Genomic DNA, 26,532 nt, shown 5'->3' with positions numbered 1-26,532 from the left:
GGAGGAAAAAACTCGCTCTGATGACATGCTCGTGTCTGGATCCACAAGTATCGCTATAACAGCCGAGACAAGAGGAAACGTCACGCCAGCAAGTCAAAGGTCCACAGTGAGAGAGAGAATTGGAGTTTACTTTCATTTTCTCCACAGTTTTGAAATAGCGTCAGTGTCAATGAATGACTGTCTAGTAAACACACGCAGGGAATTGTGCAGTTTCTGTGTTTTAATTAATTGCACTTTAATTAATCGCTACCACAACATAGCGCTTATGAGATAAATGACGTCAGTAGCCTATATAAAATAACCGGTTATGATCTATTACCCAACCGATACGGAATTGTCTGTGTCTGCATTGCTGTGCACCAAAGAAACACTTAATTTTGAATCCTAGAAGCTAAACTTGTATGTAAATTCTTGTCAATTAAGGCCCGTTTACACCTGGTATAGTATGGGTTTTGGTCAATAGGATCACAAGAGTTGAGGCAGACACTTTTCCATTTAAATCTGCTATTTTAATCTGATTAATTTGTCCACTTTTGACCACTTTCTAGATTTCATTGAGAGAAAGGGCTTCTAATTTTTTAATCTAGTATTGGAAAATACAATTCGTTCATTCATACCATCATTTTCTTTTCGGCTTAGTCTCTTTATTAATCAGGGGTTGCCACAGCGGAATGAATCGCCAACTTATCTAGCACGTTTTACGCAGCGGATGCCCTTCCAGCCGCAACCCAACTCTGGGAAGCACCCACAAACTCTCATTCACACACATACTATGGCCAATTTAGCTTATTTTATTCACCTACAGCGCATGTCTTTGGACTGTAGGTGAAACCAGAGCAACCAGAGGAAACCCACGCGAACACGGGGAGAACATGCAAACTCCACACAGAAATGCCAACTGACCCAGATGAGGCTCGAACCAGCGACCTTTTTGCTGTGAGGCGATCGTGCTTCCCACTGTGCCACCGTGAAGCAATACAATTCATTATGAAAGCAAAAAGAGGCAATGGAAAGAAAAACAGCAGCTTTTAATTCTGCTTTGATAACTACACCAATTGCAGTGTTAGTATCAAGACTAAGAGAATATTGTTTTTTTTTACTTTTATTACAGTCAAACTAAACGTACAATTTCTATAATTTTTTTTATTTTTGATTGCAGTTGGGTCAGTAGGCAGAGAATAGGTGATATTTAGTGGCTGGTTATATGCATTGATCACTTGAGAATTTACACTAAAAGTAATTTTTTTCTAATCCCATTTCAATTACCACTGGAAGCTCAAAATATCTTTGACACATTTACATTAATGTTTGCATCATCCACACTCAATACTTGGTGAAAACATGGCCTTGGTGTCAGATAAAAATATAAAAACTCACTATAACAATATAAAAATATAAAAACCACATTAACAATATTAAAAATAAACATGGATATGCTTTTTTAGCTAAATAAGTCATTTAAAAAAAAGTTATTTCAAAATATGATAAAAAACATTTGCAATATCTTTACATTCTATTTTGAGCTTACAACATTTAACTGAAAAAAATATACTTGATTCTGAGAAGAAAAGAACAGTGAGTTTTCAGTGCTTGTGTGTGTGTGTGTGTGTGTGTGTGTGTGTGTGTGTGTGTGTGTGTGTGTGTGTGTGTGTGTGTGTGTGTGTGTGTGTGTGTGTGTGTGTGTGTGTGTGTGTGTGTGTGTGTGTGTGTGTGTGTGTGTGTGTGTGTGTGTGTGTGTGTGTGTGTGTGTGTGTGTGTGTGTGTGTGACCCGCGTTCACAGACCTCCCTTACGGCTACATTGCCTGGGCCCCAGTGTTAACACCTCTGAGAGCTGGACACACCTGTCATTGATTAGCGTGAGTGTGTAACCAATCCGGTATGCCTTCCCTCATAAAACAATACATCCAATTTCAGCTTTACTACAAGCTGATCCAATGCACACAGTTATTTTAAACACAAGTACCACCACGCCAACTTGTACCATTATACCCGAAGCTACATTCACTGTAATTCAATTGGGTTGGCCGCCTACAATTTACAGCAAGGACTATTTTGTTTTTCTTTTCCTCAAAAATTTTTTATTTTGCATTTTTTTTTTTTACCTCAAGTATCATTGGGCTCTGTTAATTATATAGGGGAAACACTAAAAGAAACTTAACTATAGAAATCCTAAAGTATTATATATTTTAGACATAAAGGACTCTAAATTACTAAAATTGTTTAAAAATCTGTTCTACAAAAGGTCTGTTATGTTTTTTTATGAAATTAGATAATTTCATGCGGTTGTGCCCACCGCTACTACTGTAAAATAGCAGAGCTTTCATTATAAGAGTATTAGATGTCTTAATATCTTACTGATTTATCACCAATTGATCAATTTTAATTTACTATTAGAACATTGGCAGATTTACTGCATCAGATTATATTTTTATGAATTTTTTGCAAGTAGTCTTCTGTTCACTTTTGAAAATATAATTGGTTTACATTTTTAGTCATAAATAGCAAGAGCAACAAATTCCTGTTTATACAAAATTGAGCTGTTTTTGTTGTTGTTGTTTAGTATTCGCACTATAAATAATATGGTCCATTAAAAGCTCCTTGTATCAGGCTTTTGTGTTATTCGAGGACTATTTGAACCCATATAAATGCTGTCAAGAACCCAAGAAGTGCTGTCAAACTAAAGTATTGATGCTCCCTACTTTTAAGGACTGAACAGCATTAGAGAACAGCTAAATTGTACTATTAAACCCATGCACAGCCAAGAACTATCTGACTGTAAACATACTGAGTAAATGCCTGTGGATAAAATATAATCTGATAGAATATTTACAGGAAATGTACATACAGTAAATACTGTTCTTGTAATGCAAAAGGCATATTTCTGCCATATATTGGATGTGGTGCATGATTACTTGTTGTAGCGCAATGACCAAGTACAGTTACTGTATGTTAAACCACAAAGCAGAAAAAGTTGGGACAGTATGGAAAACTATTTTTAAACATTTTCTGGCAACCACAGATTATTACAGGGACTAAGCTGAAAAGAAAATGAATGAATTCACTGCAAACAATACAACAGCACATTATTTAATGTGTTCCTCGTGATTTTTTTAAAAGACATGTATTCTAATTTTGGTTCTTGCAACATATTTCAGAAAAGTTGGAACAGTAAAGCGTTTACCACTTTGTAATGTTGCCTTTCCTTTTCACAACACTGTGATGGTCCAGTGCAGTTTAAACTGGCATTTGTGGATGTAACTATGTATTGTGGTACCTGACAAAGGTTTGCCAAAGTAGTTCTTAGCCCATGTAGTAATAGCGCTTATAGATAAATGACGATTCTTGATGCAGTGCCACCTGAGGGATCGGAGATCACGATAGTTCAGCTTAGGCTTGTGGCCTTGTCCTTTGCACACTGAAATTCCTCCAGATTCCTTGAATCTTTTAATGATGTTAAGCACTGTTGAAGTTGAAATATCCAAATGTCTTCCTATCATTCTTTGAGAAACATTGTTTTTGAACATTTCAATAATTAAGTACTTATTTTCAAAGTGGCAATCCTCGGCCTGTCTTTGTTCTTCAAGCACTTGGCCTTTTTTGGATGTTGATTTTGTACCATCATCATTCATAATCAATTTACCTGATTAATACCGATTACTGCTTATGTCCCAACTTTTTTTAGATGATGTTGCCGGTCTGAATGACAGGAAAGGATGTTTATACAAATTAAATGAAGTTGAGCTGACAAAACATGAAATGTTTTCTGTTTAAATTGTCTGCAATGAAATACAAGTAAAAGTAAATTTGGAAATCACAGCTTTATTTTTTTATTTTATTTATTTTACTGTCCAAACTTTTTCTGATTTGGGATTGTATAATATAACTGAGTGTTTTTAGCAGGGAGAGCTTGTGAAAGTGTCTTGTACAAACACAATACATGGGATTTGTAGCTCACTTATTGGTGTAACGTACAGTTTTTTTTGTAAAATTGTAATTTAAAAAAAAAAAAATCTGCTGCAACATTTAGGGCTGTAATTTGACGATCCATGCGCAAAGTGAAATGCATTCAGGGCATGTCAGAATCCACTTTTGCTAATATAAGGATGGAAAAATCTGCTTTGCGCCATGGCGCATGGTCTAACAGGGTTGAGCTTATTTTGTTAATGAGTTATAGATGTGATTTGAGAATAAACCAATCAGAGTCTCATCTCCCATTCCCTTTAAGAGTCAGTTGCGTCGCACCATAGCGCATTTGCTATTTACATGACGACCTTGTTAGTGGAAAAACTGAGCGTTCACTAGCAAGAAAACAGTTAAGTAGAGCATCTGCAGCGCGAGAATGAGAGATAAGGCCTCTCTTTTTCTACTTTCACTTTCGCTTTCGTGGATAGGGAAACCTTGTACTCACAGAAATCAGTTTGCCTATAAATAATTAATTTTGTTTGTTAAGCGCAAAGATTTGTTTCAAAACTATTTCAAAGTTCAGTTCTAGTTTCCAGCAAACGAATAAATTAAAAATAATAATGGAGTGTGGTCAAAAAACTGAGTTATATCCAAATACACGTGCTGTGCCCCATATGGTCTAAAACCTGAAAGGTGGGCAAATCTAAGCTTGTTTTTAATAAAACATATATAAATATGGATGTAATACATAATACTGCTAATAATAATAACATTATACAAAAGCAAATTGTCACGAATAAACTGAAAAAGCCCCCCAAGACGAAGAAGGCATGAAAGTTTTATGTAGGCTTATGTATACAAGTCATATATTTATTTATGTTTGAAAATAATATGTTTTGTAATATTTAGTCCTTTATATTTATATCCTATATATATCCTTAATATTTTAATTCTGTTCTCATGTGTATTAAGCAGTGTGTAAGCGAGGTGCACAACTAGCTCTGCGCTGGACAATAGACCGGCTTTGTTCTGGTCTATTGAAAAATCTTTTATAGTTTCTCAGGATAGCAACACACCAGCAATGCGCCTTAACAAGGCTTCCTTTTTAGACCAGAACCCCTATGGGTGCACATATGAGAGCAAATGCATTTGCTATTCAAACAGCGTGGCGCAAAACATCAAAACGACTCTTGCGCCAAGCTGAAACTAGCAAACAACAATTGCATTGCGCCGCATTGCGCCAGGTGTATGATAGGGCCCATACACTCTGTTGAGTCTGTTTAAGTGAAAAATTCACACCTGAGCAATTCATGTGACTTCTTTTTCCATAGGGGTCTTATTTGCTGCCATCAACCAAAAAAAAGCCTTTTATATAAAAAATGCAATCTCTTCTGAATGGCAATTGCAAAATCCTGGAGGGACTGTAGCATATAGAGGCCTCACTAACGTGGCTCCTATAACATCCCTCAATTATCTAAAAAGAAAACAGCTGCTGCTTTTGAATGTGTACACCAGTCCCCATCCCGCAAAGTGGATCCTCAGGACAAAAGCTCAGGAAGACGCCGGTCCCACAGGAACCAGGTCGGCCACCGCCATCGGCACTTGCATGTTTCTTTTCTTATCGTCAGGAAGTTGTCAGGTGGGAGATATTTCTGTTTGTTTGTTTTGCAAATGTATTTGTTTCCGCTCATGCAAACAATTCGATGACATCCTATGACAGAGCGAGCGCTGGTCCGGCTGCAGCTGGATGTGGATGTGCTGCACGGAGTGCTACAGTAATGGCTTCATCAATCAACGCTGTGACAACACAACTGAGGCTTCGCCAGCGCCTGAGGTGAACACACTCAAGGTTTTGGACACAGCATTTCGGACATAAACAGGAAAGTTGAGATGCTTCAGTGCTTCAATAGACTCTTTCTCCATAACATGATGGTCACTAAGCAGCAGAATCCAAATGTGGCTAATTAATCTCTTAGGAATGGAGTTACATGTACACATTTTTGTTTCAACTTATTCCTGTCCTAAGAGATTAATTCATAATATATCAATATATAGTGTAGCTTTTCAATTGTGTCAGTTGGTGTTTTTGTTAATTACCAATAATAGTAGTATTGTGTAATATTAATTCAGTTCAAAATAACTACATTTTAAAATCTAATTTGTTCATTTGATTCAAAGCTGTTACTACAATTTAGTCATCAGTTTTATATCATTGTTAAGAAATCAATCTGATATCTTGATTCAATATTTTTAATAATTTTATTACTGTTTCGCAAGCAATAATGTTTTTGTACAACTTATGATTTATTACCTGTTAGAAGTGCTTTTTTTAAATAATTGTATTAATTAGTGACACCTTAAGCCAGTTCCAGGCATTTTACGGCCCATGGGCCACATGTTGCTCTCTTGACTTCTTTGATTGGCCTACGTGAAGTATTTATTTAATTTAAATTCAACCGCAAACAAGGCCTTGCAATGCGCAGGTCTGATATTGCGAGTCAACAAAAGATGTTCATATATAGCATCTTTTGCGCATTCAGTTTTGTTATTTCAAATGGAGGCACTCCTGTTCAGCGCAAAAATAGAAAGGGATGCGCATGCGGTATTTCACATTCACGTTTTCAGGTGCTGCGAGTTGAAAATATCAAAACATTTCAGAGTCCTGCGAGCGAACCACAAGTCATGTGACAGGAACCAACCAGGCAGCTTCACACTTTGTATGGAATTAAATAGTAATACAGGTAGACTAATCACCACAGATTAACAATTTAACAAATCTAGATACAGATCCTCTCTCAGTGATGATCATTTCATTACATAGTCTATCCACCTCACAATCAACCTGACCTCAGTGCACTTGTTCAGCCCAACACAAACTACAATTCACTCACTGAACATAAAATTATAAATGAATGAATAAATAAAACGAACTAAGGTGAAGCAATCGAACAAACATCCCCATGGCATTTATATGAAGTTAATATTGTGATGCTGCTTTTTTAAAATACTTTGTGTAAAATTGATTCTTTTAAACTTTAGAGTTTTATAAATGTTTATTGAATAGTTTCACAGAAAGTTTTTTTTTTTTTTTTTTTTTAAACAAATTAACTGTATTGGTGTGGCCCTCTAAAAATAGCCCAGATTATAATGTGGTTCCTTGGACCAAACAATTAAATCACACATATACATACCCACATATGCGCAAATAAAAATAATAATAAAAAAGAATGAACATATAAAAAAAAGTACTTCGAAAATATTACAATTTATTCAGAGCGACAATAGATGATGGGACAAACTATTCCTGTAACGTTTTGTCCTACTAAAAGCATTCGAAACCTTCGACCCGAATGGAGTAGGTTTAACTCCTCAGACAGAGGATGAGAGCTACAGCTACTAATGTTTAGTGTTGCGTTCATCTTACAATTCATAATTATTCATACATTTCAGAGAAAAAAAGTATATAATTCCAAGAATCAAAAAAGAATTCGGATATCATTTTTGTTAGAATTGCAAATAAAATGTATACGTTGCATGCTTTTAAAGACTTCTTTAAGAAGATTCTAACACAAGCAGCATGTACTTCATGAAAATACAATAAAATGTCATTTTTAAATTAAAATAATATTTAAAAATAATAATGTTTTTCATTTTAAGATGCTAATTATGCTTTAAAATGTCAAATATTCATGTGGTGGCAAAGCTGAATTTTCAGGATCTTTACTCCAGACTTTGTTGTCACACGATTTGTCAGAACTTAGTGCAATTGCTCATTTGTGTCATTTGTGCTCAATTGCTCATTTAATTATTGTATATATATATATATATATATATATATATATATATATATATATATATATATATATATATATATATACAATAATTAATATATAATAGATAAAAATAATTAATATATAATAAATAATAATAATTAAGTTATCATAAATAATCTGATAAATATGTGAAAGTCAGTTTAAAAAAATAAAAAATAAATAAAAATACTTTGAAACGTGTTATGAATTTAGACAATGCCTTTAGTTTGAGACATGCTAGTTGAATTGGTATTGGTGCACAATGGTGTGTCAGAGCAGTTAAGGGAAATAATTCCCCTCTACTGGATTACTGTAAATAAGACTAAAAGTTCAGCTCCTCTTGCCCTCAGTGAAGAGTTTGCCGCCCACTGTTGTGTTTGTTATTGTTTATCAGCACCATGTGGTCCAAAGTCTGATATTCAAAGCCTGCTGGATTTTTTTACTCGGTCTAACAGCAATATATTTTCAATCAGCTGGCCAAAAAACATAAATGTAATCTGTTCATTTTTATTGTGTTTGTTTCCTTTTATTAACTGTAGACAAAAACAATAAGCGTGAATTAATTACCGTCTTAAAGCTTTGATTTGAATGACTGTGCTGTTTGCCACTCCAAATCAAGTTGTCCAGTGCATTTACAGAAATGTTTTGTAGATGTGAAATGGCTTTTCTGCTGTCATCACAGCCGTTTATGCACGCTGTAGGCTTATTTGTTTGGCCCAGTGTCATATGCCTTCTGAGAAAGCATTCATGCGGAGAAAGAACCAATTATGTGTAATTTCTGCTTTTAAGCCCATCTCCCATAATCACCATGGTGATATTTTAAATGTGATTAAACACACAGGAGTACTTCCATGTGCACAAATGTTCCTTCATCTTCGCACAACTGGAACTGGCAGATTAGCAAGTTTATGTGTATTTATTTACAAAGACAGATGGATGGAGCACAACAGGATGTAACAGAAGCAGAAGACGTGACATTTTTAAACTTCTTTTACCTTTAAACTCTATAAAAATGTAAATAATATAATGTAAGAAATATAAAACTGTAATACACAACCAAATACAACATCTTGATCATTTATATAGCACGTTTCATACACTTTACATAAACAGGAATAAAAAACAAGAATAAGAAAATAAAAACAGCAATGAAAAAATGATTAACAACAGATTAAAATGTGTTAAAAACGTTTTAAAGAAATGAAAAAGAAAATAAAGACATAATAGTGCGGTCTGTCCGACGTTGCACAGTGCTCATTCAGTAAAGGCACAGCTAAACAGATGTGTCTTCAGTCTTTATTTGAATGTGCCTAATGTTGGAGCACATCTGATCATTTCTGGAAGCTGATTACTGCCAATTCACCTTGCTTTGACTTAACTCCTGGAATTTCTAATTTACTTGACCCTAAAGATCTGAGAGATCTGTATTCAGTGAGCATATACAATGTATTGAGGTCCTAGGCCATTTAGTGATTTAAAGACAAGTAATAATACTTTAAAATCTATTCTGAATGTAACTAGGAGCCTCTGTAAACACCTGAGGACGTATCATGTGCTCAGATTTTCTGGTTCTGGTCTGAATCCTGGCAGCAGCATTTTGGATCAACTGTCTGACTGTCTTTTTGGGAAGGCCAGTGAAGAGTCCATTACAGTAATTTACCCTGCTAGTGATAAAAGCATAAACAAGTCCTCACACAAAAAAAAGCATCTAATTCTTGCAATGTTTTTAAGATGATAGTATGCTGATTTAGTTACTGCTTTGACAAACTACTGAAACCTATATCTGTCTTCAGAACAACACCAAAATTATTGACCTTATTTTTTGTTGTTTCATCACTAGAGTGAAGGTGCACATTCACCTTAAGAACCTCATCTCTTTTTCCAAATGCAATGATTTCCGTTTTCTCTTTGTTTAACTGAGGAAAGTTTTGGCACATTCAACTGTTAATTTGGATGTGCAGAAACCACAACTGAAAAATATAGTACACAAAATGACCAAAGACCATTGCAGACTACACTTGTTCAGATATGATACTGAAAACTATAGTGTATTGATGAACTATTTTAAGATATTGAATTGTTAAAATGTTTAAATAAATATCTTTTAGATAAGTTTGATGTCATTAAATACATTTTTTACACATGTAAAATAAACATTTTTGTTACTTTATTTTAATGTATAATTCTTGCACTGCAAAAAAATAAATTATATATATATATATATATATATATATATATATATATATATATATATATATATATATATATATATATATATATATATATATATATGTTTGTTACTTAAGATTGTTTGTCTTCTAGTCTAAATATCTTTTAAAAATTAAATCAAGAGCCATTTTCGAGACGAGTAAAAAATATTGTCTTGTTTTCAGAAAAATAATATGCCGAAATTCCTTAAAACAAGCTTAATATTTTTGTTTTTGACAAGATTATTTTGCTTGTTTTAAGTAAAGTAAATAATAAGATTATATTTATTTTATGCTTCTAGATTCAAGAATCTTTAGATCTTTAGATTAATAACAAGACAAACTATAATAAAAGCAGTTTTTGCAGAATGCTATTGAAGTCATTAACAATGACTTTTATCTCTATAAACTCCTAATTTGCAGCTTATTAATACTGTAGTCATTAAGGTAGTACACTGTAAAAATTATATCATTGATTAGTCAAAATGTTTTTAGTTCATTGTAACTTATTAAACTAAGTTAACCATGTTATTTTGTATTTTTTATAAGTTAACCATGTAATTTAATTGTATTAGTTGCACAAGCTGTTTTAAGTCAGGTTAATATAATATAAATTCAAAGGACTCAAAACGTTGATTTGATTCAGCTTAAAAAATTAAGGCAACTAGTATTTTTTCACAGTGTAGTTATAGATTTTGGTGTTAAAAAAAATGATGCCTGCAAAATTGTTGCAGACAATTTAAATGTGTTGAATTTAAACAAATTAAATTTAGTAATGTTCAACATAAATTGTTTGTTTAATTGAGCCCAAATACATTGTTTACATTTTAACTTTAAAATATTTAGTAAATCCAAGGAATCATGCACTGAATCATTTTTTTTCCAGAATGCGGATGAATAATATCAATCAGAATGTGTACTTTATGCTCTATATCTATGCTATTAGATATCTATGTTATGTTATTACATTTAGGTAATATGCTTTGTGCTGCCCAAATTTTGTATGTTTTATCTATAGCTACATTTAAAATGTAAGAATTACATTTGATTCAGACACCAAAATGCGACATTTCATCTTTGACCCATATATACAGTATTAGGGGTGTCACGATTCTCCAAATTCTCGATTCGATTACATTTTCGATTCTTAAGTCACGATTCGATTCGATTTTCGATTATGAATAATTAATTAATTAATAACAAATTAATTGTTTGTAGTCTACCGTTTAAACTACCTGACCTATATGGTCTTTGTTTTACCCATAAACAAATCATACAGTAAATAAATAAAGGCAAGTTGCACACATAATTACCACCTGTCAATCACTTTTTTCTTGTGAATAGGCAGTGATCTGTGTCGTTATTATGGCGTCGGTAAAAAAAGGTGCACAACCAACAGAAACCAGCCAACAGTATCTGAGGTGTTTGCTAAAATGACTAAGTACTAGTGTGAAAGTAAAAGATTGAAGCAGTCTTAACTAGGTTAATTAGGTTAACCAGGCAGGCTAGGGTAATTAGGCAAGTTATTGTATAACAATGGTTTGTTCTGGAGACAATCTGAAAAACAATTAGCTTAAGGGGCTAATAAATTTGACCTTAAAAAGGTTCATAAAAAAATAAGAACTGCATTTATTCTAGCCAAAATAAAACAAATAAGACTTTGTTCAGAGGAAAAAATATTATCAGACATACTATCAACATATCCTTGCTCTGTTAAACATCATTTAGGAAATATTTTAAAAAGAAAAAAACAACAAAGGGGGGATAATAATTCTGACTTCCACTGTATATATATTTACAGTAATTTTTTTAATGTTTTTAAGAAAACTTATTCAGTTCATCAAGGCTACATTTATTAAATGTAAAAAATGTTAAATTGTTAAATATTTATCAAAATGTTAAATAACTGCTTTGTTATTGTGTGTAGTTTCAAATAAAATTATTACTCCAGACATTATTGCTTTTATTACTATTACCATTAATAAATATAATAATAATTAATATTAGTGATTTCTGAGGGATCATGTGACTGGAGTAATGAAGCTGAAATTTCATCTTTAAAATCACTGGAATAAATGAATAAATTAAATGATAAACTACTTTTGAACAGTTATTTTATAGTGCAACATTTCATAATTTGTATTTATGCTGAAATAATTGCAGCCTTGGTGAGCAGAAGAAGCTTAGTTTAACATATTTAACAATCATACTGACCCCAAACTTTAGAGCACTTGTGTATAGAATATTTTATAAGTGAAAATGTGAACTTTAATTTTAACAACCCACAGACATCGTCACCGAATATAAAGCAGAGGTCAGACTTTCTCATATATACAAAGCCTCATTTCAATTTTCAGGTTTTGTAAAAATCGATCTATTGAATTAATCAATCTATTAAAGCAACGTTGGCTAGAATTCTGCATTATAGGCTTAAATTATAGAGAGACATAGCAGATGAACCGAGACTGCATCAGATCAATGTAAATCTTTCTTTCGAGCTGTCAGAGCGGAAATGAACAAAACAACAGGCCTAATACAACATATTATACGATTAAAATATGGAAAAATGAACAGATAGTAATTTCGGTCAATTTTCCTGACGGATAAACTGAGATCAGGCTGGATAAACAGCTCTCGGTAATATTTCAGCATGCTTTCACTTTTGCATTTACCGGTAAGAATGACATCTCGCCCGCTCATCATTCTCTCTTCATATAGCCGTATATATGGCTATTACACGATCATAATACACTGTGATATAGCCTGGGTCGTTAGTTCGTTGCATTGTTTTGTTTTCTCACTACAATAGATCCGCTCAGTAGGGCAGAGACAGTCTCATTCAGGCGATCTCGGACTAATTGATTTGGCGCGGATGCGAGCGCATCTGCTGGATATATGCCAAACAAACTAACGGGGGAAACGAGACATATTCCGAAACAAACGTCTATGTGTGAAAGCACCATAAGATTGTATTTGCACTCAATTAACAGACAGTCGCAGCACGCAGCTCTGGCTCAATCTGTCGACGGGTCTCCTGCGTCTGCACAGTTTAACGAGCACTTCAGCAAGCATGTTTTTTCCCCCACGTGACATGGGGGCGTGGCAGCATCGACGATTCTATTTTTTGATTCGATAATCGAAATCGAACATAAATTTCGATCGATCTTCGATTAAAATCGAAATCGTGACACCCTTATACAGTATATATTTTTTTGCAAAAGGAAACTGCTTCTGTACAATGTGTAAATAAAGTCTAAACTATTCTCTCATCTAATGTCCATTGTTCTTTTTCTCTCTCCTTTTCAAGGACTCCACCACAAGAGCTTTCTTAGACTAATACAGTTATCTGATTATCTGAAGCAGATGAAAAACTTCCTTCTGGATCAATATACACAATATCTTGGCACGGTGCTCAGGATCCAGCGCAAGGGAACCTATCTTTAAAATCACAGGCATGTAAGTGTGCATCCTCCTGAATTCCAGTCCCTTTGTTTTCAGATGTAAGGGAAGAGCAGTAATGAGTCTTCTGTTGACTGGACATCCTTGGAAAGTCCGTTCAGGCTGCACACCTGCTGTCCATCCAGACCTGTGGAATCTCTGCATGGATACTGAGGATGAAGATCTGGAAAGTATGTGATCGGCTGAAGACTCTTAACGTGCGTCGAGGAAATGGCCAGGAATGTCGATGCGACCATTCCTTCCATATCCTGCAGCGCGGCCAAGAATTTCAGCATTGTTTGAATGGTCGTGCCGTTTGTCATCAATATAAACACCTGTAAACTTAATATAATTCATCTGGCATTTTGTGAAGGGTTTTCCCCTTGTTTTGACGGGAAGATCATGAGGTCTGTCTCTTCTACACTTAAAAGAAAGATTCATTGGATTTACTAATTTTTTTTAAGCTAAGTGGTTGGAAACAATTTATATGGGCTGAATTTAAACACTCAAATTAAATTTTATAATGTTCAACTTATTTTTTTTGTTTAAATTCAGTCTATATACAATTTGTTCCACCACATACCTTAAAATAAATCACTAAATTCAATGAATCATACAAAATTCTGCTATTAACACTATTAAGACAATACTATGAATTAAGAAGGTTAATGATTACATAAACACACATAGATGTGGGGCATGTTGCTGTTTTAGGTGCTTTATCAAAGCACAGCATAGATATGTGTATATCTCAACAACAGAACTGGGTGATATGACAAAAATCTCATATCACGATATAAGTCACATTATAGTACTTTTTGCAAACTCAATCAATGAATAGTTTGTTTATATATATTGACATCTAATTTGAAAGTATATACTCTGATATTTACTCCTTCATATGTAATCGTATTTCATTATTTGCAACTTCAGGGCAAATGTTTTATAAAAATGTAGAAAAATAAAATAAATATTAATAAAATATAAAATCTTTTTTTTAACTATAATGAATGATAAAAAAATAAAACATATTGCTAAATAAAATGTAAACTTTGTGCATTCAAGATTGCAACTTTCTCACAATGCTGTTATTCATGTTTTTTGCCTGCATGCCCGAGACAGCTTTAAACATTGCACCCGTATAAATTATAAAAAAAATTTTATGGTAAGCAATGTTTTTTTTTTTTTTTTTTTTTTTTTGTGATACCACGAAATAAATACTGGAGCATAATATGAAACAAAGGACTTTTGATATTTTTAAAAATGTTGGTAGGCAATGAAATTCATAATTTTTTTTTTTTAATATACACAAGTCAGAATTATCAACCCCCCTGAATTATTAGCCCCCTGTTTATTTTTTCTCCCAATTTCTTTTTAACGGAGAGAAGATTTTTTTTCAACACATTTCTGAACAGAATAGTATTAATAACTTATCTCTAATAACTAGGCCTACACAGAATCTGTGTGCGCAGAATTCCGCAGATTTCCTCTGATTTTTTTGTCCATCATTGATTCTGTTTATTTATTGCGTAAATGTGTGTAAATGTATATTTATTCAGTTGTTTTTATTATTATTAATTTCAGTCTAATTGTTGACTAAAGTAAAAATGTTCATATGATTTATTTTCATTTGCTTGTAAATTAATATTTTTTGTCGTTTAGTAGATATATTATATAAGAGACTTGCTTTGTTTACCAAATAAGTGGATCTAATTGGATTTGCATTCTAAATATTAAATAAAAGTTAAAAAGGTATTATTTTTTACTTCATATGAAGTTATTAGTTATACTCCCAAAATAATTCCGCATAAATCCACAGGTTTTTAACAAAATTCTCAGCAGAAATAGCAAAAAAAAGGCAGCAGATTCTGTTTGGCTCAACTAATAACTGATTTATTTTATCTTTGCTATGATGACAGTAAATAATATTTTATTAGATATTTTTCAAGACACTAGTATTCAGCTTAAAGTAGCATTTAGTAAGTAGCTTTAAGGAACTTATACTTTTGACCTTAAAATGGTTTTTAAAAAATTTTACAACAAAAAGTCTTTCTCCAGAAGAAAAAGTATTATCAGACATACCGTGAAAATGTCCTTGCTCTGTTAAACATCATTTGGGAAATATTTAAAAAAGAAAAAAAATGTCTGATATTGTTTTTTCTTCTGAAGAAAGTATTATTTGTTTTTTATTTTTTTAAAAAAACTTATTTAGGGACAAAATGATTAGCCCCTTTAAGCAATTTTTTTTTTAAGATTGTCTACGGAACAAACCATCATTATACAATAACTTGCCTAATTACCCTAACCTGCCTAGTTAACCTAATTAACCTAGTTAAGCCTTTAAATGTCACTTTAAGCTGTATAGAAGTGTCTTAAAAAATATCTAGTCAAATATTATTACTGTCATCATGGCAAAGATAAAATAAATCAGTTATTAGAAATGAGTTATTAAAACTATTATGTTTAAAAATGTGTTGGGAAAAAAAATCGTATTTCCGTTAACAGAAATTGTGGAAAAAATTAAACAGGTGGGCGAATAATTCTGACTTCAACTGTATCTAGATGTCTATGGTTGCAAGTGTATACAATTCTTTAAAATATCTTTTGTCTGAAAAGAAAAAACTTTGGAGCCACCTGAGGGTGAGTAAAAATACAGAGAATGATTTTACCATTTTGCAGGATTTTTGCCACATTTACAATTTTAATAGTTCAGGATTCAACAACACACTTTGAGCTTGAATCTTTTGTCATCTCTTGGCATTTATAGCATGACATAATTAACTGCACTTAAAGCTTTAGTAAAACTTAAATTGAAACAACCAAAACTATATTTAGTATATCAAAGACAAACTTGGGCAAATGTGATGTACATTACTTTGGAATGTAGTGCAGATTTAAATGCATTCAAAAAGCGCATGCTTCTTTTTGCAATATGCAATTACAGTATACTGCAAACTGAGACACCTTGACTCAAAGAGTTTATAAGTGTTTTTATCTTGTATAATTAGAATAGTGCTATGATCAAAATGCTGCATAATATATGAAATAAAAATACTGGTAATAAGCTGTCTGTAGCTGTACTGTATATTCTTTTTCAGTTTTAATGATTTACTTGTCAACTGACATTTGCAGATTATTAAGTTTTTACAAAAAAAGAAACAAAGATTATTATTAAAAACCTTGAAAAGCGCAGTTAAGTTGCATTGCAGGATCATTGGTTTGTATGTGCTGTAAAGTGGACAATGGTTTATTTCAGGAAGCTGTTCTATCGGTGTGCATGTAAACGTGCTCACTCATGGCTGGTTTTGGTTTATGTATTAATTCAGTGCGGTCAGCTGCCAGTGTGCTGTGAAGGGTAGTGTCACCGGGTGCACTGGCAGCTTGACAAGTGCCCCATCTGACAGAGGCCAGACTGAATGTCCTTGACAGTAGCCGAGCACTGCCAGGAGTGCTTCAGTGGCAGCAGAATGCATAATTGGTGACACGATGAGCAAAGAGGACACTTGACAGAAGTCCTGGGCTAGAGAGAGAAAGAGAGCGACCAAGACAGCCTTCACACACTCAGCGCACAGTTGATTGAAAGTTGTTTTTCAGTTCAAAGTGCAGCTTGTGATGGCGGTCAGTTGTGCTCTATGCTATTCATGTGTGACAAGTGAGAAAAAAAACCTCCAGAAACTTTGTTGTTTACAGTTTACCTGTAGTTAGAATTGGGCAATAAAAGTATTATGATATATTCAAATTTATTTTAGGGTATAAGGTGAATTTTTGCACCCTACATTAGAACATTGCACACATTGACCAAACAGGTAAACAATAGATGCAATAATATACAGCTATGAAATAAAAATAAAAGACCTCTTTAAAATGTAAACTTTTAAAGTTGTTAAGCTTAATTAAAAAAAAATGTATTGACTTATCATTGAGAATTTATATTACGATAATTATCATTATCACCTTACTCACTGCTACTCACTGAAGCTAAGCAGGGCTGAGCCTGGTCACTACCTGGATGGGAGACCACATGGGAAAACAAGGTTGCTGTTGGACGTGGAGTTAGAGAGGCCAGCAGGGGGCGCTCAACTTATGGTCTGTGTGGGTTCTAATGCCTCAGTAAAGTTGAGGGGACACTCTACTGTCAGTGAGCAGCATCTTTTGGATGAGACGTTAAAAGGTCCTGACTCCAGGTGCTCATTAAAAATCACATGGCACTTCTTGTAAAGAGTAGAGTGGTGTAAGCCCGATGTACTAGCTAAATTCCCTCCCTTGCCCCTTATCCATCATGGTCCCAATTATCCCAATAACCGAATTGGCTCTATCAAAGTGACTCCACTCCACTCCAATAGCTGGTGGGTGAGCACACTGGCACCATTGTCCTGTGGCTGTCATCGCATCATCCAAGTGGATGCTGCAGTGGTGGTTGTGTGGAAAGACCCCCTTCATGATTGTGAAGTGCCTTGGGTGTATGGACCTACACAATAAACACTCTATATAAATACACATTACAATAATTTTAAAACCCATCCTTACTGTAGTGAACTATTTGCAGTTTAATTGTACGTATGAATGTAGCATTTTACCTGTTTATATAAAGGCTCTAGTGTTGCCGGGTGTAATGGACTTTTCATACCACAAAGGTAATAAAATGTTTATTATCTAATATCTTTCTACTCCATTTTATACACATTTCAAAAAGTTTGTCTAACAGTCAAAACCATGTGAATATGAGGTATGTGATTGGCTGTCGTTATTTGTCTAGCTGTAACACTTTATCGCTGCAGCATTTCACACAGATGTTTGCCACTGCAATGCACTAAAAATGATTCATTTGATTTACTAAATGTTTTTAAAGTTGTTGCAAACAATTTATATGGACTGAAATTAAAAAAAATAAATTAAGTTGAACATTACTCAATTTAATGTGTTTAAATTCAGACCATTTAAATTGTTTGCAACAACTTACCTTAGAAACATTTAGTAAAGCAATAGTCAAGCAATATTATAGGAAATGTTCTTGTAAGTTTTAGAATGGGACATTATTTTTTGTGTAAACTGTCTTTTTAAGCAGCTCTACAGTGCATTTAAATTACAGTAAGTTTAGATGAAACTCGAAATAATTAAGTTTAGAGGTACTTGACTGAAATGTAACCTTATGATTTTGGAAAAAGCCTAATTTTGTGTCAGTGTGCGATTTGTTTGTAAAGTTTTGTGTGTTTGTTGAATTTATATCAATAAATTTATCAAATTTTGTATAATCTGTTTACACAACATTGTGTGTTTGGTTTGTATGGGTACACCTTCATGCATGCTTGCTTATTTAATTATTTTTTAGTTATGTTTTATGATGAGGTTATTAGTTAAAAGATATTAAAGTAAACTCTTGGTTTTCATATATTCAAATATATATTTTTAAACAAAGAATTTTTAGAATCATGAATATTTAAAAAAAAAAAAAGTAAACTCTCTTATAAATAAATGTTCCAAAAGTGCTTTGTAGCACTTCCGTAAAACAATCATTCTGGGTTTAAATAAGAAACTTTCAGTGAATAAAAGTTTAAAAAAAATTATAAATAAATTTCTTTGTGTAAAGAACAGTTTTTTTTTAAGTCCTTTTAAAGATTATTTGTCTACGACTTTTTATTAAATAGAATGGTTCTTTGGATGTTAAACATTCCTATTAAACTATCTATTGATGCTAAAGGAAAATTAAGGCCTGTGCTTTGTTTTTTTGTTTTTTTTAAGCAGACAACCGATATTTAAACAATAATTTTTAATAATTTTATCAATTAAAAAGCATCCCAGGTATGATGACTGCATATTTGTAAAAAAAAAAAAAAAAAAAAAAAAAGTTTTTAAAAATCGGCTTTAGCTCTCAAAAACAGGTGACCTGATGAAGACCATGTAGGTTTAAACATTACCATAATAAATAAATCGTTTTTTTGAGAGCTAAAGTGTGGCAGTGGGCTGTTTTTTTTTTTTTTTTTTTTCCTTTTTTTTCCTTTTTCTACTGTGTTTGGAATTGATCAAGCAACTGCCTGTAAGAATCTCTATATGCGCACTCTGATGATTTTTATGTCTACATATGTCTCATACTGTACTTCTATTTATGTTACTTCATAAATATGAACAAGAAGGCATGTCTAAACATTTGTCTGGTATTGTAGACTCTGTTACACAATTGTTCTCACATTATTTTCCTTCTCTTGTCACATTTTTTCTCTTACTGTATGCTTTTCCATTTAGGCTTCTGTGGTTTTTTAAAAGCTGTAACCATACTTTAACATTCAAAGAGCAGATGAGAACTTTTCATGAATTCCTGGGTTAACATTCGTCACTCCATTATAAACTTTTTCTCTGTTCATGTATGTTTTGAATCGGATGCGATTATGAGAAAGAAGCTGAATGCAGCTCTCATGAGAACGAAATGAAACATTGATCAATTCTGTAACTGTGCTAAACTCATCTCTTTGATGAAGGACTCCATTATCCTTCATAAGTGCAGATGCAGGATTTTCATGTCATAAACACAGCAGAATCATTGCGGTCAGCTTCACTCTGTGGCTCAGAAAAAAGACACATGCTGCTCAAGAAGAATTGGCTTTACTTTTTTTAGCCTGAAACATGCTTGTTTAGAGCAATCAGGATTGTCCGTGATGTACAGTCTTTGTAAACTACTGATGTCAGTGTGTCAGTGGAAGTTAATGAACGTCTTTGCTAATCTAAGCACCAGAGAACTCTCCCAGACATTTTTACCTTGAAGCCATAGCCAAAAGATCAAGTGGAACATTTAGGGTCATCTTCCCTCATTTGTTTTGCTTTCTCACTATTAGGAAGTTCCGAAATACCAGATTTTTGAATGAAAACTATTAGTTTTGCACTCTGCTCATTTAACTTTTTATTTTAAATGAGTTAAAACAACACAATTCTTCCTTTTTTTTAGACAACTTAATTATTTTATGTTCAATCAACTTAAATTTGTAAAAATGATTATTCATCCATTCATTCATTTTCTTTTCAGCTTAGTCCCTTTATTAATCTGGGGTCACCACAGCAGAATAAACCGCCCACTTATCCAGCATATTTTTTACACAGTGGATGCCCTTCCACCTGCAACCCATCACTGGGAAACATCTACACGCTCTCATTCACACACGTACACTACGGACAATTTAGCTTACCCAATTCACCTGCATCTCCATTGTACCTCATGTCTTTGGACGTGTGGGGGAAACCGGAGCATCCGGAAGAAACCCATGCGAACACTGGGAGAACATGCAAACTCCACACAGAAATGCCAACTGACCCAGCCGAGGCTCGAACCAGCAATCTTCTTGCTGTGAGGCGAGAGCGCTACCCACTACGCCACAGCGTCACCTAAAAAAAAACTTTTTAGTTAACCAAAATGAATTGTGTTGGGACAACATAAAGAAATTGTGTGGAACCAAGTATTATGTACTGTGCAGGACCTTTGATTCCAGAATATACTTTGATGCATGAAGACCATTAAGCCAATGAATACATTTTAATGCATTAAGCTATGACGTTAATCTGACCAGAATTAAGCTATTAGCATTTGTGTACTGCATTTTAAAAATGAGTTCCACACAATTAATTCAGGTTGTCCCAACACAAATCATTTAGGCTAAGTTAAATGGTTTTGACACATTTAAGTAGAACCTAAAACAATTAAGTTGTCCCAAAAACTCCACAACTGTGTTTCAGCTCATACTAAATTTTAACAACATTTTTTCAGTGTTTTTTAGCTACGTGTATAATGCACTTTTCTGTGTCTTTGCTTTTGTTTATAAAAAAAAACTATTAAAAATATTTTATTTTTAAGTTTTTGTATTTAATTACATTTTTTCTGTAGATCTTTTTTGTCTGTTCTCAATATTGTTGTGGCCTTAATAATTTTTCACCACCTAAATTTTTTATTGATTTCCTATAATATGAAAACGAATTTCACTAATGTGAAATTCTGAATCACAGTTCAATCAAACATACTGACTTGGCATTTTGTTTTGTTTACCGTTCACAGAAATGCAGCGGAGGCTTGTGTTTGTTTAAGTGCAGGTCGATGTTCTTGTGTTGTGCACATCCTCTCTTCATCCCTAACTTTTGTCATGGTCACTGAGGTAAGAAGCATCTTTGTCTTTTCATACAGCTGAAGGTTATGGTCAAGGTTGCCAAGTCTGTGTTTATATTATATATTTATTTGTGAAGATTTTTCTTCAAAATTGTAAAAATACTAATTATGTTGTGTGTGTACAGAAAGTTTGTGATCACTTTTTATGTTTTTGGGAAAAGAATTTTATTTCATTTATTCATTTTCCTACGACATTGTCCTTTTATTCATCAGGGATCGTCACAGCGGAATGAACCGCCAAGTTATCCAGCACAGTGGATGCCCTTCCAGCTACAACCCAGTACTGGGAAACTTCCATACACTCTCTCATTCACACTCATACGGCCAATTTTGTTTATTTAATTCACGTCTAGTGCATGTCTTTGGACTGTGGGGGAAACCAGAGCACCTGAAGGAAGCCCATGCGAACACAAGGGGGGCCCTGCAAATTCCACACTGAAATGCCGACTGACCCAGCTGGGACTCGAACCAGCGACCTTCTTGCTGTGAGGCATTAGTGCAAACCACTGAGCCATCATGCTATTATTCATTTATTTGACTTAAAATACAGGAAAGACAACAATATTGCTTATGGTAAAGCTGGATTTTCAGCATCATTAAGGTTTCCTTGTTACAGTGCAACTCTTCATGTAACCACTGAGTAATATTAATTAATTACATGTGCTTATTATATGGTTAGCTTTAGAATTGCTCTGGTAATTACATTCAATTAAATTCAAGTTTACCTGTATAGAGCTTTTGAGCATGCTTGCATGTTCTCCTCGTGTTCGTGTGGGTTTCCTGAATTGGGTAAACTAAACTGGCCATAGGGTATCAGTGTGAATGAGTGTATAAGTGTGCATCCGCTGCGTAAAAAACATGCTTGATAAGTTGCCGGCTCATTCTGCTGTGGCAACCCCTGATTAATAAAGGGATTAAGCCGAATAAGAAAATGAATAAATGAATAAATTATTGCAAGCAGCTGCACAAAAAGTGCAGAACAGTAAGTAAATTACGACTTTGAGTTTTAATGACTGAGCTGTGGTAAATTCTGACTTGCTCTTTAATCCCCAGAGCCTTGTGGTTACTGAGAAGATTGCAGCTCTTCCAGTGGACTATTACATGAAACGTGTAACAAAAACACCTTACATTAAAGTACTTTACTACAAGTTATTATAATTTGCAATTAAACTTTGCAAATGGTAAACAAAAAACATTTCCAGTTATCATAAATGCTGAAAACAGCTGCACCGCTTAATATTGTATGAACTGTCATACTTTTTGAAAAGCATTTTTTAATGGATAACTTGTAGCAATATAAAGGGCCCTATTGTCACTTTTGATTATCTGAATTCATCATTGCTTAATAAAAGTATTCATTTTATTAAAAATACAGTTAGTGCATAAATTAACAGTTAACAGTTCTGGCTCTTGAATCATAATTCACAGATTGCATTTGTAAAATGTACAAAAAGTGTTTCACCAGTCAAGTACTTAATTTTTATAGAAAGTTGTAAATAGTCCAACATTTAAGGACTCTAATGCAGTACATTTACATTGACAAGACCTGTCACCATTTAGGTAAGCAGAACTAACGTAAGTAAAAGCAGCATGCTACTGTTTGCCTTTTTGAACCCTGCCCTACTCTAGTTATCACGTTTTGTTCATTTATAAACATCGGACTGCAGGAGGCCCACATAATGAGTGATCTGAAACGGCTTTACAGTTGGTAGGTTTTGCTTTGTTTATGTGGTCTTTTTTACTCAGACCAGGCAACTAGTGTTGTATGTGTGCAGGCCACAGAAGGAGGTGCTGAAAGGTTAGATGTACAATCAGGAAATTTTCTGTGATGGCCTCGCGTCCCTCAGTGGGTGTCTATATTCCCATGACTTCCATGCTTTTTTTCCACTCACCCGGCCCCAACCATTCAGAAACCCCCCCTGGTAACTTATGAGCACTCTGCTTTGTTTGGCTTTGCTTTTCTCTTGTTTTGCTTGCCTTTTAAAGACTGCAGGTTTACATAATGAATCAGCGAACAGAGCGAGGAGGTCAGGCCATCAGAGGGACACTTGACCAGTCATCTGCTTAGACCATTTGTCCAGTGGAAGAGCTGCACTCTTCTCAGTAACCAAAAGACTCTAGGGAGGAAAGAGCAAGTCAGAATTCACTACAGCTCAGACATTAAAAAAAGTAATAATTTACTGACCGTTAAGTCATTCCAAACACAACAATATGTTAGTTTTTGGAATGCAATTGAATACATTTTAATAAAATCTGAATTCTCTCATCTAGTTAGGCCTGGGAGATTAATCAAATTGATCAAATTGCAAACACAAACAAGCAAAGCTGTGATTGTTATGCGCATCTTGTCAGGTAAGAACAGTGTGATCTGTAGTTAATTTCCTCTGAAGGCTGTTATAAACAGAAAATTTAACTGCTTTCATTGATTGATCATGACTAATAAACATACGACTATTTAATCATCTCACAGAAGGATTTATTTTAAACACTCAACTGGAGTAAAAGCATGTTATTATATGTGGAGTTTTTATTAATCATTTATTACACCGAGCTATAGTAAATAGCATAGCTATATAGACACTGGCCCTCCAAGACTGAGTTGGACACTCCTGCCTTAAATAAATTGCCCAACAATACCTACAGTTGAAAATCTATTCATCCCAAAATCTGATATTTCAAAATGAGTCTGTTTCAGTGCTTTGAATACCCGAAAAAGTGCTATATAAATATAATAAATCAATATATAAATAAAAAATCCATATGAAGCATGTAGTTTAACCCAAGTCTTTGGATGAGGCACAATCACTTAATAAGGAGAGCTTATTTAATGTTTACTGTTATTCATATGTAAACATGATCAGCGAACTTTAAACATCTTATTGAGAACAAACCTCTTGCAGACTCTCAAATGTGTTGGCAGATGGAGCAGCGTTAACTGCACACAGCCGTAGTTCGATGTCAAGCTACACGCAAAAAAAAAAAATTGAATTGTCGCAATCATGAAAACGAAAAGAATCATTCTTCGATTTGACATCTGTTTGTGTAGCTTCTCAGTGAACTATGACTCTGTGTTGCTGCTGATCTGTAAGCACATGATTTAAAAAAAACACATTTAATCATGTTTTACTACAAACTCATCTCATAGTCAAGTGTTTGATAAATCTTCTGTGAGATGATTCTGTAGCAATTAAATTCTGTTTGATTTCCTCTGTCTCTTCTTTGTGGTGTATATTTTGTTTCAGCACGAGAGCACATTCTGCCCATTGCAATAGATTTACTACTGATCACAGAACCATGTTTCCCTGACAAGATGTGCATGACAATCACAGATTTAGCAGAAATTTGCTTAAAGGTGCTGTATTTAAGTTTTTGACTTTTCTAAAGCATAAAAATACCATAATATGTCTGCAGATATTTGATAAACATGCTAGGTGAACATTCAAATTTATCTGAAAAACAATGCTAAAGTCAGATATTCTGTTTGAAAATGTGGTATCTTTACCCCCCAATGCTACTTTGGCCAATTATATTTCAACACTCCACTTTTGTGGATTCATTGTCAGAAATGCTCTCAAAGTATGAGTCTGTGACCAATATGCAACGTCCGGTGAACAGTAACAAAGTCTGAAATGAGACACAGATTCAGAATTCCACGTGAGGCGGTTATTAATTAGCAAATAATATACATTTTACGAATGTAAACATTAGGTGAGCAGGTTCCATTTTAAACATGTGTCCTAACAACACACTATGTGACGGGATGCTCAATGATAAGCAATTTGGCTGTTTGCACCAGAGGTGGCAACACAACAGAAATTTAAATACAGCCATTCAGAAGCCCAGAATAGTGCACTTATTGCACTACAACAAAATGGTAAGGTTTATAATATAATTAATTCATATTAAACCTCTTTAACATTATTATGTGTATGTGCTGAATCACTGATATGTGTTGGTTTGCACCGAAAAGTTCTAAAGTTCAATTTCAAATGAATTATTTTATTTTTAACATTTGATGTAAATTATTTGCTGCTGCTTTCAGTAATATGGCAGTAAAATCTGGTAAAATGGCATTCATTCATTCATTTTCTTGTCGGCTTAGTCCCTTTATCAATCCGGGGTCGCCACAGCGGAATGAACCGCCAACTTATCCAGCAATTTTTTATGCAGCGGATGCCCTTTCAGCTGCAACCCATCCCCGGGAAATAAAATGGCATTCAAACCCACATTATTAGCAATTAACACTGAATAAAGCACATGATGTGTACCTGAGGTAACCATTGTCAGTTTATCCTGTTGTTCAGCTGCAAGAAATAGAAGCACAAACAGCACAAAAACAAAAACTCTGCCTTAATTGCCTTAACTACACAACTAAAATCAGCCTTTAGGCTCGATACTCAGGCACACTCCTGTTGGTGCCATCAATCTGGCAACCTGCGCTTGAGTGTGTTTTGAACCAGGTGTGCAATACCTAGTTCAACCACTGGGTGTCAAACTTACACACTGCACCTTTACATGCAGCCCCAGTATGAAGTGATTATGTATCTTTACAAGACTTAGATTATGCTTCTAAAAACTTGAACATATATTCTGATTTCTTTATAAGTGGTGTTGGTGAATGATTCTGGATGAACAGACCTCCAATTGAGGGACATAAATCTATTAGATTTGATTAAAAATAAAATCAATTGTGTTCCAAAAATATGTTCCTTATGGATTTTGAACAACATGAAGGTGAGTAAATGATGGCTGAATTGAATTGAATTGAAGTGAATTTGACTTGAAATAACCCTTTAAACATGGTGTGGTGTTTGTCTGAAAGTCAAGGAGCTGAAGGCCTTCAATCATCTTTAATCAGCGCGTTTCACCTCTCCAAAAAACACAGTTAGGGCAGTCTTGCAACGGCCCATTTGCGCCGTAGTTTACTTCAACCTAGCAAGTTCTGAGGAGCCCTCTAGGCCAAAAAAACCTAAAAAGTAAACACGTCGCATACGGAATGTGTTTACCAAATTTACCAATGACCTTTTC

General features: G+C 33.9%; 1 protein-coding gene across 2 annotated transcripts in view; it reads left to right on the top strand.

Annotated features, from left to right (window-relative positions):
• LOC147833990 (uncharacterized) overlaps window positions 1-26,532 on the top strand; it is a 162,882-nt gene that overhangs the window by 118,636 nt on the left and 17,714 nt on the right. For both annotated transcript variants that reach the window (XM_087281834.1, XM_087281833.1), the window contains 4 exons: window positions 5,236-5,543; window positions 5,625-5,738; window positions 13,231-13,379; window positions 21,397-21,493. In XM_087281834.1, the coding sequence (XP_087137960.1) occupies window positions 5,236-5,543; window positions 5,625-5,738; window positions 13,231-13,260 (452 nt within the window). In that variant the 3' untranslated portion in view covers window positions 13,261-13,379; window positions 21,397-21,493. The remainder of the gene's footprint in view (window positions 1-5,235; window positions 5,544-5,624; window positions 5,739-13,230; window positions 13,380-21,396; window positions 21,494-26,532) is intronic.

The sequence above is a fragment of the Danio rerio genome, chromosome 14 (assembly GCF_052040795.2).
Source record: "Danio rerio strain M-AB ecotype USA chromosome 14, GRCz13ab, whole genome shotgun sequence".
Taxonomy (NCBI): Eukaryota; Metazoa; Chordata; class Actinopteri; order Cypriniformes; family Danionidae; genus Danio; species Danio rerio.
Note: the sequence above shows the minus strand (reverse complement) of the source record. Positions and strands in the feature narration are given on the sequence as shown.